This window comes from Hyperolius riggenbachi, chromosome 1 (assembly GCF_040937935.1).
Source record: "Hyperolius riggenbachi isolate aHypRig1 chromosome 1, aHypRig1.pri, whole genome shotgun sequence".
In the NCBI taxonomy this organism is placed as follows: domain Eukaryota; kingdom Metazoa; phylum Chordata; class Amphibia; order Anura; family Hyperoliidae; genus Hyperolius; species Hyperolius riggenbachi.
In genome coordinates this window covers 492,962,584-492,980,561 of record NC_090646.1, presented here as the reverse complement: position 1 = coordinate 492,980,561, position 17,978 = coordinate 492,962,584, and the positions used below count along the sequence as shown (strand labels likewise).

The 17,978-nt window shown below is 43.6% G+C and overlaps 1 protein-coding gene across 1 annotated transcript in view; it reads right to left on the bottom strand.

The window, feature by feature from the left end:
* The window catches only part of YPEL1 (yippee like 1), a 42,542-nt gene that overhangs the window by 12,696 nt on the left and 11,868 nt on the right, over positions 1-17,978 (bottom strand). The window contains exons 2-4 of the mRNA XM_068243087.1: positions 14,549-14,827; positions 6,855-6,898; positions 154-262 (exon numbers count right to left, since the gene is read on the bottom strand). Of these exons, the coding sequence (XP_068099188.1) occupies positions 154-262; positions 6,855-6,898; positions 14,549-14,665 (270 nt within the window). The 5' untranslated portion in view covers positions 14,666-14,827. The remainder of the gene's footprint in view (positions 1-153; positions 263-6,854; positions 6,899-14,548; positions 14,828-17,978) is intronic.

The following is a 17,978-nucleotide window of genomic DNA, read 5'->3' as shown; positions in this document are numbered from 1 at the left end:
GGGCCTAAACATGCCTAGAATCGCTCTGAAAATCTGCTTCAAAAACTTCTAGCGTTTGGGGATCTGCTAGAGGTTTTTGGTGTGCACTGGCCCTATATTTTGTTTAGTGCAATAGCAATACTATATCTGTATGTTACTGGGTTAACAACTTACGTATTTCCAGCCAAGTGTGGTTTTACAATTTTCACAGTATATGTCTGCCACAGCATGCAAACCAGTTAAGAGCACCCTCTCTTCCGCTGGGCCACAGCCAACGTTCACCCTGCAGGAGAAAAAAAACAAAACAAAAAACATTTTTAACAATTGCCTAAATTTCTCTACAGCAGATCATCATAATGTACAAAAAGGTCATGGAAAGTTAAAGGGACTCAGAGCTGAAATATAAAAAATGATTTATACATACCTGGGGCTTCCTCCAGCCCCATCTACTCTGATCGCTCCCACGCCGCCGTCCTCCACTGCCCACAGCTTCGGGAACCGGGTCCCGTCACTGCAGTCAGTCGGAGCCAGTCTACGCATCTCTCCAGCAGCTGCTGGAGAGATCCGCAAAGAACACACTTCTTACGTCAAACTGGCCCCGACTGACAGAAGTGACGGGACTCCGTATCTGAACAGCAGACAGCGGAGGACGATGGTTTGGGAGCAATTTGATCGGATGGGGGCTGGAGGAAGACCCAAGTATGTATAAAACTTTTTTAAGATTTCAGCTCTGGTACACTTTAAAAGTGGTCCTATCTATAAAAACTTGAATTAGTTTGAATTTTCTCCTAGGGAGAGCCAAGAGCTTCCTCCATATGATCTGGGACATGCATGTGCCTGTGTCCCCTCCTTCACATCTGATGTCACTGCCCTACAAAGCTCCTCCTGTGAGGCACAAAGAGCTTCAAAAGTTTCCTGATGAACATAACAGGGCAATTTTTCTTTTTAATACTAAGAGCCCTTCCACATTGAAAATCGCAATGCTCTGTTCATTGCAATTTACACTTGTTTTTGAGCACCCGCAGTGGGTACGATTTTCGGTTCTCGATGTGACAAAGAAAAGAAAAAAAAAATGTGGGATGTTCTTTCAAATGGGAGATCGCAAAGGCTAAATCACAAAGCACCATGTTTGCCATGCAATATGCATTCCATCCCATTCATTCATCCTAATCGCAAATGCAGCAGGCACTAAGATTGCAATTGGGTTAAAAATAAATTGCACCACTCTGTACAGGCCACCACGGTTACTGATAATCGAAGTGACTTGTGCTCAGCAAATCGCACGCGCTTTGAAAATCGGATCAAACAGCATGCAGTGTGGAAGGGCCCTAATTAACACATTAGTGATTTATCAAGATAGATGCAGATAATAAGTCAAAGAAGTTGCTGGACCAATCCGAGTCCGGATTGCTGAATCCCATTTAATTGTTTCACTTTTGCCATTTCACGCATCAGAAATCAGCCCCACTGCCTTTTATGCTAGGTACACACCATACAATTTTCTGGCAGATTAACCTGCCAGATCGATTATTTCCAATATGTATGATGATCGATTTTCATTCAGTTATATGAAAATCAATCAAAAACTATCAAAAAAAAAAAAAAAAAAAAAAAAAAAAAAAATCGAAATTCAGATCGGACACGTTGGAAATAATCGATCTGGCAGGTTAATCTGCCAGAAAATTAAATGTTGTGTACCTAGCATTAGCAAACAACGTCATTGCATATTGCAACAGGAATGTAATATTATACATACAGATATGGGATAAAAGGAATAGGTTCACTAGCAGTAATCATTTATGCACTGAAGCTAAACGATTCCTTATATAGGACCTAAAATTAGTTAAAGGAATGAGAATCATATATGAAAGTCCATTTTGAAGCAGACATTTCAGATAGGTGATAAAGGCAGTCAGTGAGAGAAGGAAGGCACAGCTAGCAGACATTCCCAGTGTTCTCTCATTACTTGTAATCTGCACCAGGTGCTCCAGAGCAGCACAGCCACAACCTCACTGCAGCATTCTTTCCAAGGGAAGCTATTTATAGGCCACACTCTGGACAGCTACTCACAAGGTTATAAATAAGGATGTGACCTGAGTGAGAAAAGCTTTACACAGCAGATTAAAATAGTTTAGGCTTGGTGAGATGCAAATGTATAAAATGTACTAAAGGAGTTTTATTAATCACCCCAGTCTGCCACCTTGCAAGTGAGCCTGCACTGTGATTTTACATAGCAGTGCAGAAATATGATGCATCTCATAACTACTTAATTGTAGATTCGACTCAAGCCGCACATCAACTGTACACTGTCAGGACCTGCTGCGTGTGCAGAACCAGTGCAATTCCCTCACAGGTCAATTGCTGCATTTGTGGAACCTGAAGGCAAAAAGTACCTTTAAAGAGAACCCGAGGTGGGTTTGAAGAATATTATCTGCATACAGAGGCTGGATCTGCCTATACAGCCCAGCCTCTGTTGCTATCCCAAACCCCTCTAAGGTCCCCCTGCACTCTGCAATCCCTCATAAATCACAGCCATGCTGCTGACAAACAGCTTGTCAGAGCTGGCTGTGTTTATCTCTATAGTGTCAGTCTGCTGCTCTCCCCGCCTCCTGCAGAACTCCAGTCCCCGCCTGCATCCCTTCCCTCCCTGCTGATTGGAAAGAAGGGACGGAGGCAGGGACCGGAGCTATGCAGGAGGCGGGGGAGCAGCTGAGACTGACACTACAGATGTAAACAGAGCCTCACAGCACGGCTGTGATTTATGAGGGATTGCAGAGTGCAGGGGGGCCTTAGTGGGGTTTGGGATAGCAACAGAGGTTGGGCTGTATAGGCAGATCCAGCCTCTGTATGTAGATAACATTCTTTAAACACACCTCGGGTTCTCTTTAAGTAAACCGTGCAGTTAGATGAGTTAATATGTAAATGGCAGCGAGCCAGTTTTGTTTCAGCCAACAGACCAGTCGGTGGGCCTGTGCAGCCCTAGCCGAGAGTTCTCACTCACGCTGCCATACTGCGCATGAGCAGGAGGGCGGCGGAAGAGTAATAGAGGATGAGCGCAGCCAGGGCCAAGCAGGCACAGTAGCCAACAACTTTCCAGAAATGAAACTAGCTTGCTGCGGGGATCACAGGATGTCTGCAGGGGGCCACTAGAAGCCCCAGGTAAGTCAAACTCCACCCCTCCACCCAGTTAAGGTTCCCTTTCAAAACAAAATGGTCCCATTTCTGGACTGATTCGATCACCGATGAAAGGAATGACAAAAAACACCAGCTTGTGTCAGGCTGATTTTTTTTTTGGCCTTAGTGGTGTCTCAGTCACAAATGGAACGAGAATGCAGCCAGCAGGGCCGGAATAGGATTCTCACACTCCTGTGTGATCTACAAGGTGCTAGAGGCAGATCTCAGTCCAATAGTCAGGCAAGGGACAAATACTCCACATCAGTCTCACTACAGGCTTCCCTTAACCACTTCATGCCATGTGCAAAAAAAAAAAAAAAAAAAAAAAAAAAAAAGGGTATAAATGCGAATGCACAAAGCGTGGAAGTATAAGCGTCATATTTGCAGGAAATGGTTAAAGCAGCTCCTGAATAGTTTACCTTGCCTTCACCACAATCACTAGGGCAATATGGGTGACAGGCAGTCAAACAACAGAGCATCATTGTGTGTGAGGCCCAGTGCACACCAAAACTGCTAGAAGATGCGCAATATGCTAGCGGTTTTGGGAGCTGATTTCAGAGCGATTCTAGGTATGTTTAGAGAGGTTTTCTAAACATACCTAGCGGTTTTGGGTGCGTTTTTGTGTAGAAGATTACACATATTGTTATAGTAAAAGCCGTTACTGAACAGCTTCTGTAACAAAAACGCCTGGCAAACCACTCTGAAGTAGCGTTTTTCAGAGCGGTTTGCGTTTTTCCTATACTTTACATTGAGGATGAAACGCTTCAGAAAACCGCAAACGTGCAGCAGGAGGCACGTTTGCGGCTGGGCAAAAACCTCAAACCGCCGGTGTGCGACATCCCATTGCAATACATTAGCCAAGCGTTTTTACAGGCGGATGCGGCCGGCGGATCGCTCCAAAAAAACGCTCGGCGTGCACTAGGCCTAAGAAAAATATCTAGTGCAAACACAGAAAAGGGTAAGCTATAAAAAGCTCATTGGAGATAGTGATCAGTGCCTTGGTGTAAGATCTATGTGCTCGCCAGAAAAAAATTATCCTGGAGTCCTCAGCACTACACTTTTCTCTCCCCCCCCCCAAACTTCTTCCCCGGGACGGCTACAGGACGAGTTGCTAGAGGCAGCAATACAGAGGCATGTAAATATGCACAGAACAGGCATCTGTGTTCACTTAAAGAGAATCTGCATTGTTAAAAATCGCACAAAAGTAAACATACCAGTGCGTTAGGGGACATCTCCTATTACCCTCTGTCACAATTTCGCCGCTCCCCGCCACATTAAAAGTGGTTAAAAACAGTTTTAAAAAGTTTGTTTATAAACAAACAAAATGGCCACCAAAACAGGAAGTAGGTTATAGAAAATACATAGAAAATACATCCATACACAAGCAGGCTGTATACACCCTTCCTTTTGTATCTCAAGAGATCATTGTGTGTTTCTTTCCCTCTTCTGCTCTCATGCACTGAAGTTTCAGGCTGCTCTTTTCTTCTTGCAAACAGCTTTGCCCTTGTCTGTAATCCTCAGTATGTGAAAGCCCAGCTAGCTCAGAGGACGATTTATCCAGCTTGTAAAAGATAAGAGAGAAGAGAGAATCTGCCATAATCTAAATAACACACAGGCAGTGTGCAGAGAGGTGCCTGGAGGGGGGAGATTCATCACAGAACCACAACACCGCAGAACTTGGCAGCCTTCTTGACACAGGCCGACAAGTCTGACAGGGGAAAGATACATTGATTTATTACAGAGACTGTTATAGTAGAAAGTGCTGTAGTAAGCCAGAACACATTAGAATAGCTTTTGGAACTTGTAGGATGATAAAAAACAGGATGCAATTTTTGTTACGGAGTCTCTTTAAGACTTAAAATACCCGCCTCGGGTTCTCTTTAAAAGGGAGCCTGAGGTGCAAGGGATATGGAGGCTTCCATATTTATTTCCTTGTAAAGAGTGCCAGTTGCCTGCCCATCCTGTTGATCTGCTGGCACAAGTAGTGTGAGCCAAAACTCAGAAACCAGCATATGGTTAATCCAGTAAAACCTGTGTCAGCGTACCTCTGCTGCATGCCTGCTCAGGGTCTATGGCTAAAAGTAGTAGAGAGACAGGATCAGGAGGACGACTCCCAGGCAACTAGTATTGTTTAAAAGGAAATAAATATGGCAACCTCCATATCCCTCTCACCTCAGGCTCCCTTTTAGATTATTGCTCTACAAAGTGCTATCATTACCACTAGAACAACAATGGCGAGCAGATGCAGTAGCTGATGCATGCCACTCACAGTACACCCAGAACCCAACACAGTGCTAAGCACTTAAAGGGAACCTAAACTGAGAAGCATATGGATTTTTCCTTTTAAAATAATACCAATTGCCTGACTCTCCTGCCGATCCGTGTCTAATACTTTTAGCCACAGCCCCTCAACAAGCATGCAGATCAGGTGCTCTGACTGAAGTCAGACTGGATTAGCAACATGCTTGTTTCAGGTGTGTGATTCAGCCACTACTGCAGCCAAAGAGATCAGCAGGACTGCCGGGCAACTGGTACTGTTTAAAAGGAAACACCCATATCCCTTATCAGTTAAGATTCCATTTAAAGTGGATCCGAGGTGAACTTTTACACATTGCATAATTACGTTCCTTTCCTATGGTTTATAGGGCATTCCTCAAGCCAAATACTTTTAATACTCTAATTCCCTATAAACTAAAAAAGCCACACCCACAGGTTTTCAGAGAGCCTTGGCAGTAGCAAGGGCTCATGGGAGCTCAGTCTGGGCAGGAGGAGGAGGAGGGGGAGGTGTTACTAGCCATTGATTTCAGAGGCAGAGGGGAGGAGGGAGGAGAGGGGATTAGGCTGATGGCTCAAGATAAAGATAAGACTGCCTCAGTGTAATGTTTACAAATAACATGGCTGCTGTCATTGTATCGCACGAATAAATAATCATATTCTATTAAAACTGTTTGCAGCTAGATTTGCTGTGTAAACCATCTAAACTTTAGATCAGATATATAGACAAGTTACATGTTATAGTTAGTTTTTCATCTCGCATCCGCTTTAAGCCTTCTACACACACTAGCAACAGGTCTGTACAGCATTTAACCCCAACCCGAAATTGAACATGTGTATGCACCGTCAGCCATATTGGTGCTCTGCCTTAAGACTAGGTCATATCAAACAACCATGCATCAGCAGCTTGCTACATTACATGACTAATACAAATCTACACAGATAAAAGCATAGCAATGATGATATCAAGTCACTGTATATTAGCAGCAACCACAGCTAGAGATTTACTGCTGATATTAATCTGTTTCACACAGGCCTTCCTGCTGTTTGGTAAAGACAAAAAGAGTCAGCTCTACTTATAAAAGGTTGCTGACTGATTAAAACTAAGTAGACCACTACCAGTTGACATTGATGAATTAACAGGTTTCTCACTTTCTGCACTCAGTAGCTCCACAGTCTTTGCTTCGCTTTAGCCATTGTGTTCAGGGTTCCTGTCAGGCCTTCATGGCTACCGTGACGGCACGGGGCCCGTAATGTCCCCACCATACATCACCCCAACAGGCAATCCCTTACTTAACGTTGCCCAGGTCCCACCACGAGGAGGTAGCGAGCATGGAACCCACCCCACTTTATTACATTACATATATTGAAAAACAAAAAACCACCAGAAACCTAGTAAAGGCAAATAGTGAAGTTAGAATACTCACACAGAATTAAAGAGGTAGGCTCTCCCTTGACTTCCCTGAAATGACTGCAGATAAAAAGAAAATACTGTATGAATCACTTGGTTAGACACATATAAAGTCATAATTGCAGTAAGAAACTGAGATCAACTATATTAAATGCGGCTTTTAAACAGGTACTAAATCCTGCAAAATGATTCAGTCTCCACATGTAGGGCAGGCCAATTACAGAGAACCAGCTCCCAGCAATCCGATATTTACCTAAATGGAGTTAAGCAGGCTGATTGGGGGGGAAAGGCATCATTATGTACACAAAACATTTCTGCTAAAATGTTACCCAAAACATTCATAAGTTTTTTTTTTAGTTTTTTTTTTTTAGGGGACTGTCATGTAGTATGTGTAGAACTCATGGGAATAAAACTGGCCTGTATTCCAATGCTTGACTGACAGGCTACAGACTTCCTGTAGGTTAATTAGTATATTTCGGACTCGCTCGTCAGACTAAGACCCATAAATTGTTATATGCATCTATGAAAATGTTGTGACTCACTGACTCAAGTCCGGCCCATGGAAGGCTGATACGTAAAGTGATGCCAAATCTAGGGATGGTCTTTAAGCAGAGTTCCCCAACCCTGTCCTCAAGGCCTACCAACAGTGCATGTTTTGCAGAAAACCACAAACATACACAGATGAGGTAATTAGTGTCTCGGCAGAGCTTTCCACAAAACAGGCACTATTGGTGGACCTGGAGGACAGGGTTGGGGGAACACTGGTCTTTAGGAAGTGAATTAAGTCAGAACAGATACAAATGTTAATTCTGATTTTACTGCGGTTTGCCTTTCTGCATAGGTAAAAGCATGGTTTTCTGTTAAAAATTTGCAATGTTAAAACTAAAAAAGGACCCCCAGACAAGTTATTATAGCACTTTTTATAGCACTAGTGCTATTTGTACTTATGTTTGTTTCATGACACGACAGTTCAGGTATGCTTTATAGGGGACCTCAACTGAACTCCTACTTAGAGTGAGCACTTGTGTTCCCACAACAAAATACAAATGTAAAAAAAAAAACACAGAAAAACAATGTTTAAGACCCCATTCAATTGCACAAGAAGCAAAAAGAAAATGCAGCATGTAGTGTGTTAAAAACACAAATGCATTATGCAGTCTAGTAGAAAACACTACAGTGGGCTTTCTATAGCAAACATTAGTGGTTAAAGGATACCCCAACTGAAATGTGACATGATGAGATAGACATGTGTATGCACAGTGCCTAGCACACAAATAACTATGCTGTGTTCCTTTTTTTATTTTTCTGCCTGAAAGAGTTAAATATCAGGTATGCAAGTGGCTGACTCAGTCCTGACTCAGACAGGAAGTGACTGCAGTGTGACCCTCACTGATAAGAAATTCCCCTTTTTTTACCTCTTTCTTGCTCTCAGAAGCCATTTTCTGCTAGGAAAGTGTCTTATAGTTGGAATTTCTTATCAGTGAGGGTCACACTGTAGTCACTTCCTGTCTGAGTCAGGACTGAGTCAGACACTTGCATACCTTATATTTAACTCTTTCAGGCAGAAAAATAAAAAAAGGAACACAGCATAGTTATTTGTGTGCTAGGCACTGTACATACACATGTCTATCTCATTATGTCACATTTCAGTTGGGGTATCCTTTAAGAATCAGAACAAACCCTACCATGGTACTTTATTTCATTATTAGAGCAGCATTGTGGCAGCTCTGTAAGGTCCCACAAGGCTGGCAATCTACCCCCTCCCTCCCCCTGTAGCAGGCTAGCTCAAAGACATACTTATAATCTGAAAACCTTATGGGCCCCACATACAGGGCTGTTCTAAGAACCATCTCACGCTCACCTCTGGGAACATTTCCCAGCTGCTCTGGAAAGGGATGAAAGCTGTCATTGCACATTTTCTGGAGGTGGCATAGCCAAGTAGCAAAACCTGGATTTTGTGACAAAGGTGAGCTGATCTCTAGCCTCTGCTGCCTGTGATGGCAATGTGGATCTTTTTTTACTAATACCATGAGCTTGTAGGTACATGAAGAGACTCGTGATGACTCATCAGCTGTGCTCTGCAGTCCAAACAGCAGGTCCTGACCTGTCTGCATGTTCTGGAGTGCAGCAGAGAACTGTCACATTAGGTTGAGGTTATATGAACAGCTGTCTGCAGTCTTAAAATGACAACAAAAACTTTTTATTTATTTATAAAGCGCCAACATATTTTGTGGCATTGTAAGAAGTAAACATGGGGTACATAATACAATGGTGTTCACCAATATACAAAATACAGAATTGGTAAATTACAGTTACAAAAGTAACATGATGAATAAAATGTACAAATTCCAAGACACAAAAGGGAGAGAGAGCTCTGCCCATGCAAGTTTGCAATCTAAAGGCCATCTTGACAGAAAGGACCTTCTATTCCTGCCATGGGCTGAAGGGAACAAAAAGTGTGTGCAAGCAAAGCAGGAGAACAGCACAAGTTATATAAATGTTGTATATGCACTAAAGGTGCACAAACAGGAAGTCCATTTTGCAGTAAGTGGTTCATGTATTTCAACTGTGCAGTTAGCCATTTGTCTAAGGTTTACATCTGTTATACTTGACAAATAATGAAGACCTTATAACCCAGCAGACATTATCAATGCTAAAAGAAAAAAAAAAAGCCATCAGTGGTTATCTAAATCGCGTTACTCCAGTTTGCAATTTGCTTGTCGTAACAACTTTAAACAACCTTACATTTCTAAAAGTACACTAACACTTTCACAGTTTCCTGCAATATGTACAGTTATAAAAAAAAAAAAAAAAAAAAAAACTATTTGGGCACTTTTAGTGCAAATAAGACATTTATATACGGTAGGTCCATGTGCACCACAGGGGTATGCATGCATTTGAAGGCATTTATGGTGTGAGGCCTAGTGCACACCAGAGCGGTTCGGCTGCAGTTTGCGATCCGCTTGCGGGTGTGGATCCACTAGGGTAATGTATTTCAATGGGCTGGTGCACACCAGAGCGGGAGGCGTTTTGCAGAAATGCACACTCCCGGGCTGCTGCAGATTTTGGATTGCGGATGCGTTTCTGCCTCAATGTTAAGTATAGGAAAAACGCAAACCGCTCTGAAAAACGGCACTTCAGAGCGGTTTGCCAGGCGTTTTTTGTTACAGTAGCTGTTCAGTAACAGCTTTACTGTAACAATACATGAAATCTACTACACCAAAACCGCTACACAAAACCGCAAAACGCTAGCTGAAACGCTGCAGAAAAATAAGAAAAAGCGTTTCAAAATCTGCTAGCATTTTGCGGATCTGCTAGCGGTTTTTGGTGTGCACCAGGCCTGAGTGTGCGCGTGCACAGCATTTCTGCTGCTGAATACCTGTGTATCATGAAATTATTTTACAGGTTTTTAAACCTCCTGCTATGCCAATAATGATCAAAAGGTAACAGAACTACTGTCCTTGAATCTTAAATGCAAAATCTGTTTCTATAGTGACCTCCTGAAACGTTCCAATAGGAAGTCAAGCCTCACACAAACGCTAGAGCAGTGATGCCTAACCTTGGCACTCCAGCTGTGACAAAACTACAAATCCCATCATGCCTCTGCCTCCCCGAGTTATGCTCAGAGCTGTCAGAGTATTGCAATGCCTCATGGGACTTGTAGTTCCACCACAGCTGCAGTGCCAAGGTTATCACTGCGCTAGAGGGTTGCAAGCCCAGGCAGCCAAACAGGTCAGTCTCTGAGGAGATTCTAGCATGTGTACAGTGATGTACCCGATGCATCAGCCAGAGATCTGCTGTGCCAGATCTTCTCGGCCACATGCAAGCCAAATGATCCTGTACTCAACCTACTGGCTCAAAACCTTTTTGTTGTGTGCTGTCTTCCCTCCTCCTCCCCCCTCCACAGCAACAGTACATGTCACTAGCCTGAAGCATCTGTACAGAACTTGTCTGTAAACCGTCACAAGCCCCAATCCCTGTGGGCTGCAGTAATTGTGTGTATGCAGTTTTCGACAGCTGGCAAGAGAGAGAATTTTAACTTTACTACAGCTTATAGGTTTTAAAGAATGTTAAAAAAAAAAAATCTAAGATTACAAAAAATATTTTTGCCCAATCCAAGTGAACTTTATGGAGGACTCTATAAAGTAAACAGACTGCAAGAACATCAGGACTGGTGGCACCATTTACTTTACAGAAGCCATCAATGCCATTTCTACAACGACATTTACAATTTCAGATGTCACTCGTCCATGAACTGCGCTGTTTTTTGGAACAGAGACCTGAAACATGTACAGATTGTATGACCAATACTGGTCATTAGGCCTGAACGATTTTAGGAAAAGATTGAATTGCAAGATTTCTGTCAGAAATTGCGATTTCGATTCGATTCCCGATTTTCTTCAAAAGCAAGCTTTAGCATTTTTATTTATTAAGTATTTATATAGCGCTGACATATTACGCAACGCTGTACAGAGTATATATTGTCTCTAAATGTCCCTCAGAGGGGCTCACAATCTAGTCCCTAGCGTAGCCATACGTGTATGTATATAGTGTGTAATGTATGTATCATAGTCTAGGGACAATTTTTTTTTTAGGGGGAAGCCAATTAACTTATCTGTATGTTTTGGGGATGTGGGAGGAAACCAGAGTGGCCGGAGGAAACCCACACAAACACGGGGAGAACGTACAAACTCCTTGCAGATAGTGCCCAGGCTGGGATGCGAACCAGGGACCCAGTGCTGCAAGGCGAGAGAGCTAACCACTATGCCACTGTGCTGCCCATGTGCCTCATCCAGACTTCCTCTGTGCAAAGAAGGCGGGGCGGGGCAGAGCTGTGATAAATCCTAAGCCCAAATTCAAATAGACAGGGGGCCAAAATTAAACCAAGTCGAGGGGGTGGGGAGTTATCATGCACTGTCCCTTGATTCTCCATGCGGCACGTATTACTATGGGGGGGGGGGGGGGATTAAAAGTCAAGTCACAGTGGTGGTGGGGACAGTTAATGTTAGGCATATGATAGGTAGCATAAAGGTAAGCAGGGGGGGGGGGGGGGGGGGGCGGGTGTTTGCACTGATACACATGCTCACACACCTTGCAGCCCTCACTGATACACACAGATGATCATGCAGTACACATTTATATGCACACATACACACTTCTCCAGCACTCACTGATACACAGATACACACAGTCACACACTTCAGCCTTGCTTACACAATCTCCCCCACGCTGTGCAGATCTACATGCTCTCTTCTCCCGTACTTCAGCAATGGCAACTTCTGGAAGGGGGAGGAGGGAGGGAATTCCTTTTCTGCTCCCTGCGCTTGCATGGGAACTGCCTGAATACGGGGGAGGAAAAGTCAGACCAGACATAAGCTAAATAGCCATAGTCTCTCCCGGTGGTCTGCAGAGCTGGGGCATTAAACAATCAGCGGAGGAAATTAGTGTTTCCCACCTAAGCGAGAGTGAGAGCCTGCCGCTGGGCTGATGACGTAGGAGGAGGAGGAGGAGGAAGAGGAGGGGGAAGTAGGCAGAAGGAAAGATAAGCTGGCGCGGGCAGTTAGTGAGAGCTATTTTACACAGAGCTGCGCACAGCGGGAGAGCGCAGGTCCGGCAGAATATAGTAAAAAAATCGACACTGTGGCGACCACGGAATCGTCGTTTCCGTGATCGCAATTTCGATATTAAAACGATAAATCATTCAGGCCTACCGGTCAATTAACCAATTCTAAAAACAATTTTAAGCTCTTTACACACAGATTTACAGGGATGTAGTCGCATCCTGGCATGCTTTGAGGCAGGCGTGAACGTCTATGCTGGGAAAATGAAAATGTGTCGACTATCTGTAGAGAAGATGGTGACAGGCGAGAGGCCACAGGAGCAGCCCCCTGTAGTAGGTAATATCGCTCACCCTGGCACACTATTACAAACCACCCTTATGGGAAGGTTAAAAAAAAAAAAAAAAAAATTATTCCAGGTGATCAGTACGCATTAAAAGTGGTGCTACATATCTATATAAATAATGAAGTAAGTGCCTCAACCTTCAAGCAAGAAGTAGCGCCCTGCCCCCAGGGTCGGTCCAAGCAAGAAGAAGGGGCTGGTCCAAGCAAGAAGAAGAAGTAGTGTCATATCAAACCAAGGGCAAAGAGGGATAATTTGCATATTTAGTAGCAGTGCATTGTGGGTAACCACAAATGTTCATTTATAGCTGAATTATTGCAGATTTGCTTCTGTTTTAAGAAGGAAAATTAATCCAAGCTTTGCTTTTTTTAGTAGGAGGGCTTTTTGATCTCTTTTATCCTCCTATACATTCTTAGTAGTTTGGGTCACCCTGAGCTGCTTGGATACTCTGTTGTACTGGTCCAAGCCCTATCTCATACAGCCTTATCAATCCCTGCTATGTACTGATGAGAACCAAACGTCTGAAATAGGCTGTCACATGTGGGTTTGATATGACTGTGTAAAACTTAAAGCTATAGTCTTGCTTCACTTACCAAGGGTGAAAAGGAAAAATTTGCATATTTAGTAGCGGTGCATTGTGGGTAATCACAAATGTTCACTTATAGCTGAATTATTGCATATTTCCTTCTGTTTTAGGAAGGCAAATTACACCAAGCTTTGCTTTTTTTAGTAGGAGGTCTTTTTGGTCCCATTTATCCCCCTATACATTCCGAGTGGTTTGGGTCACCCTGAGCTGCTTGGTTACTCTGTTGTACTGGTCCAAGCCCTATCTCATACAGCTGTATCAATCCCTGCCATGTACTGATGAGGACCAAAAGTCTGAAACAGGCTGTCTACATGTGGGTTTGATATGGCTGTGTAAAATTTAAAGCTATATGCTTGCTATACACCAGTGGCTCTGGATGCTTGCTTGGCTAATCAAGGGGGAAAAGGGGTAGTTTGCATATTTAGTAGCAGTGCATTGTGGGTAACCACAAATGTTCACTTATAGCTGAATTATTGCAGATTTCCTTCTGTGTTAAAAAGGCAAATTACACCAACACAGTGTGCGGCATTGCAGGAAGTGACGACAGTGGAACGCAAGATGGAACACGGAAGAGGCGAGTCATCCCCGCCCGCTGCCTCTTACTAATAGCGGCGGCTGCTACTGTGCTTAAGCAGGAGGTGGAGCGCACATGGGGGACCGAGGTGAGGGGGGGTCCAATGCCCCCTCCCCGCCGCTGTGCCCAATACCCCCTTCCTGCCCTCTACCCTCTTATGCGGCATATGCTACGCTGCGGGTCGGCTAGTTGCTAATAAGTCTTTGCAGACAAAACATGTTCACAAAGACTTGACGTATTACAGGCCTTTTTGACAAGATCAGGCTGCGCATGCAGACAACTCATGCTCTTATGGTGGGAATACACAATGAGATTTTTCAGTCGTATTACTATCCGATCTCATTTTTGATCGATTTTCCAATAGATTTTCTTATCAATTTCCATTCACGTCTATGAGACATCGATCAGAAAAATTATTGAAAATAGGATCGGACATGTCAGAAATTATCGAACCATCTACCTGCTAAAAAAAAAAAAAAAAAAAAAAAAAAAAAAAAAATATCTTTATGGTGTATTCCCAGGATAAGGGTCTGATATAGTGTAATATATTTGGCACAGTCCTTGAAATAAATGTATTCATTTATTACAAAACAAAAGAAAAGAATTGTGGAGTGCACATCATTGGAGCTTGGATGAAAAGGTCACTCACCTTGGATATCAATTCATCGTGATTGGCTAAATGCGCTCTACAGTGAATACAGCTGTACGTTCTGTGGCAGTTTGGCAGGTAAGCCTGGAAAGTTTTGGATTTTGTCATTTTCACCATATCTGCTGGTGGCTCCTCACTCAGCTCCGGGCTGGCACTAGAAGAACTACAACTTTGCTGCACTCGCTGACAGAAGAAACACTGGAAAATGCAAGCAAAAGCCGTTGTTGATTTGGGGAGTGTGTGGCACTTCCCACACAGGCACCAGGGGAGAAAGTCAACCTGGGGGGATAAAAATAAAAATATATGAATTGAATGCAATGTGAACTTTGTATTGACAAAAAGGTAATGTAAAATCACATACATGAATGAAATGCATTCAGTGAGTACTGGGTAAAAGGCCTACATAAAATATAACACTGCTAACTAAATTAAAGCCCTAGATCACCTTTATGAGTTCAGGGCTATCATAAATGAGGATTTTCCGGATTCAGTCAAGATATTGGAAGTTTGTTACTCATTAAAGCCCAGCTGCAGGACTATTTTTGTCTTGCTTTGTTGTGCAAAAGGAAATTTAAATGTTTGTGGGCATTTATTGCTGGGAACTCCTTACTGGGCCAGACCACTATAGCCTGCAGAGCCATCTCAGCACTACTCCATCTCAGACCCCCCTGACAAGCACACATCACTGTATCCTCCATAAGTACTATGGCCATACTGAATAATATGCAAGGGTTGGGGAAAAGCAGTGACTGTAAGGCTGCATTTCCACTTGTGCGGTGCGAAGCGCCGCGGTAAAAATTTGCATGCGGAAGCGAAATTCGCTTGTGGGACCATGCGAATTTTTATGCGAATTCGCATGGATGACGATGTATGCGAATTTAACCATGGCAGTGCTGGTGTGCTTTTCCATTGTTTCCATGCGAATTCGCATGAAAATTCGCATACCCAAACCTCATGCGAATTTCCTATTAATTACATTGTATGCGATTCACATAGCGGTGTGCGGTATGCGAATTCTGATGGCTCTGCCATGCGAATTTTTTCTGCACAGAAAAACGCAAAGGAATCCTGACAAGTGGAAACAGTCCCATTCACTTGTATTGCTATGCGAATTTGCATGCGAAAAACGCATGCGAATTCGCGATAGTGGAAAGGAGCCCTAAGGGTCAGTCTACACTTGCCTGGTTGCAGATCGGAATGAGTTTTAAACGGATCAGTTTTTCTAAAAACGGATCAGTTTTTCAAAATGTTGTGCTTTTGCAGCATACGTTTCCAGTCGGTTTAAACATATGTCAAAAACGTGTACTTCTTTTGTGTGTTTATATCAGATAAAGAGATCCACAAAGATGACGCTGAGGGGAGGAGCAGGCAGTAGGCAATCTGCTTTGGCATCCGTTTTGTGTGCATAAGTTCTCTGTGTAGAGGGAGATCTGTTTTTTGTGTTGCCTTTCATTGCCTACGCGGGTATCCGGGCTCCGTGAAAATGTGGCAAATTCGGACTCTCCATTCAGTTTTCTGAAACTGAGCCCACGGATCCGTTTTTTGAACTGTGTGCAGACGGACACTATTTTTAACATTGGTATCCGTGGCTCAACTTTTGTCCATTGAGAAAAAAAAAAAAAAAAAAAAAAAAAAAGAAAAAAAAAAAAAAAGCAAAACAGAGCCACGGATACGGTTTTGAAACAAATGTGAACCGACCCTAAGGGGTCCACTACACACAGATTCTGGATGCAGAAAAACTGACTCCAGTGAATGTCTATGGGCCCATTTCCACCAAACACGATTTTCTGATACAGATTTCCCATAGGCAATTATTGGAGTCAGTTTTCTGCATCCATAATCCGCGTGTAGTGGAAATAGGCCCTAACTGCAAAGTCTCTGTTTCAAACAGCACTAAGCCATTCCCTCAAAAACTGACAGACTCATACATCCCTAGGTGAGTGGGGAGAACGATGCAGTTGGTGGCCATAAAATGGTTGATGGGGTCATCAGACACATCCCTTTCAGATCAATATCTATTTAATCACCCAGGGCTTGAGAGTCAAGAAACAGGGAAAAGCAGCTGGCGGGGAGAAAAGATATGGGAACCAGGCAGTGGACCGGTGAAAGCAAGCTTTGCTACCTTCACGACAAAATTGAACGCTGGTAGCGACACGCCCACGACCCGACACTGATCAAACCAAAGTTTTCTGTCCACGAGATCAACCAAAAATAGTGATCTCATTGGCCCACATTGATCACAGGGTCAGAAGCCAATTAAATCAGCTCCTAATTGGCTCACAGAGCTCTGCTGTCATAGCAATGGCAAAGAGAGTGGGCATCAGCGGCGGGAGAGTGGCGTAATCGGCGGGTCTATGTGGCGTGACGTCTGTAGGCGCCTTTTTATTGTATCAGCAATTTCTGGTCCTTAAGGGGCAAGAGACTGCTGGTACTGAAGTGGTTAAGGTAACAGCCAGGTAAGCAATGCTGTTCCAGACTTTCACCCTATCCTCTGCACCAATATGAGAGTAGTTTGGTGAGAGGAAGGGGCGGGCTGTGTATGTCTGGGGACACCAATATATTATGCACTGGAGCAGCGTCATAGGTGCGGTGTGATAGGATTTGCATAGCACTGTAATGTTAAAAATAGGCTTTGGAGATTACAGCGGCATGCAGAATAATCTCTATTCTGACTGCAAGCCAAACAATAAGTGAGGCTCTCTTACTTCCTGTGGCCGAATTAAGAATTGCACGAGAGTGTATTGACAAAATACGCTTCCACGCATACGCGACACAAACGCAAGACCGCAGCACCATTGACTTACATGGCTTTGGGTCACCGAGGTGTACCCCGGAAACACGCTGTTGTCGCTGTGGCAGATCAAATACTTCTGGCCCATCACACCACGGCAGGTATGAAAAGACACACACACACACACACACACACACACACACAAAATTTAAATCAAAAATCATGATCACCAAGCTCACAATTCAGAATAATCAAAGTGGCAATTTCTGCGATGATGTTATTTCCACATGAAAGAAGTTTGAAGAAGCGGCTTCAAACTTCCCCCAAGTCTCAGCACATGCAGCCACCAGCATAGGCAGTGTTGGACATACCTTATGAAAGAACAGGAGTCAAACGCTTTCCATCCTCTCTCGCCATCTGCAAGCTCTTGTGCACAGCATACTTCCTGGTTCCTGTATGTCACATGATATACAGGAAGTATGCCGTGCATTAGAGCATGCAGGGGGCTAAGAGGATAGACAGGCATCGCTGGACTCGTGCTGTAAGGTATACCCAGCACAGCTGCTGCTTGGGGGACAGGGGGCACAGAGAGAGGCACAAAGCTTGATTTGAAGGAAATCGTAAATCGAATCAAAATTGTGATTGCGGACAGAAATCGCTCAATTCAATTTTTTCCTAAAATCGTTCAGGACACACACA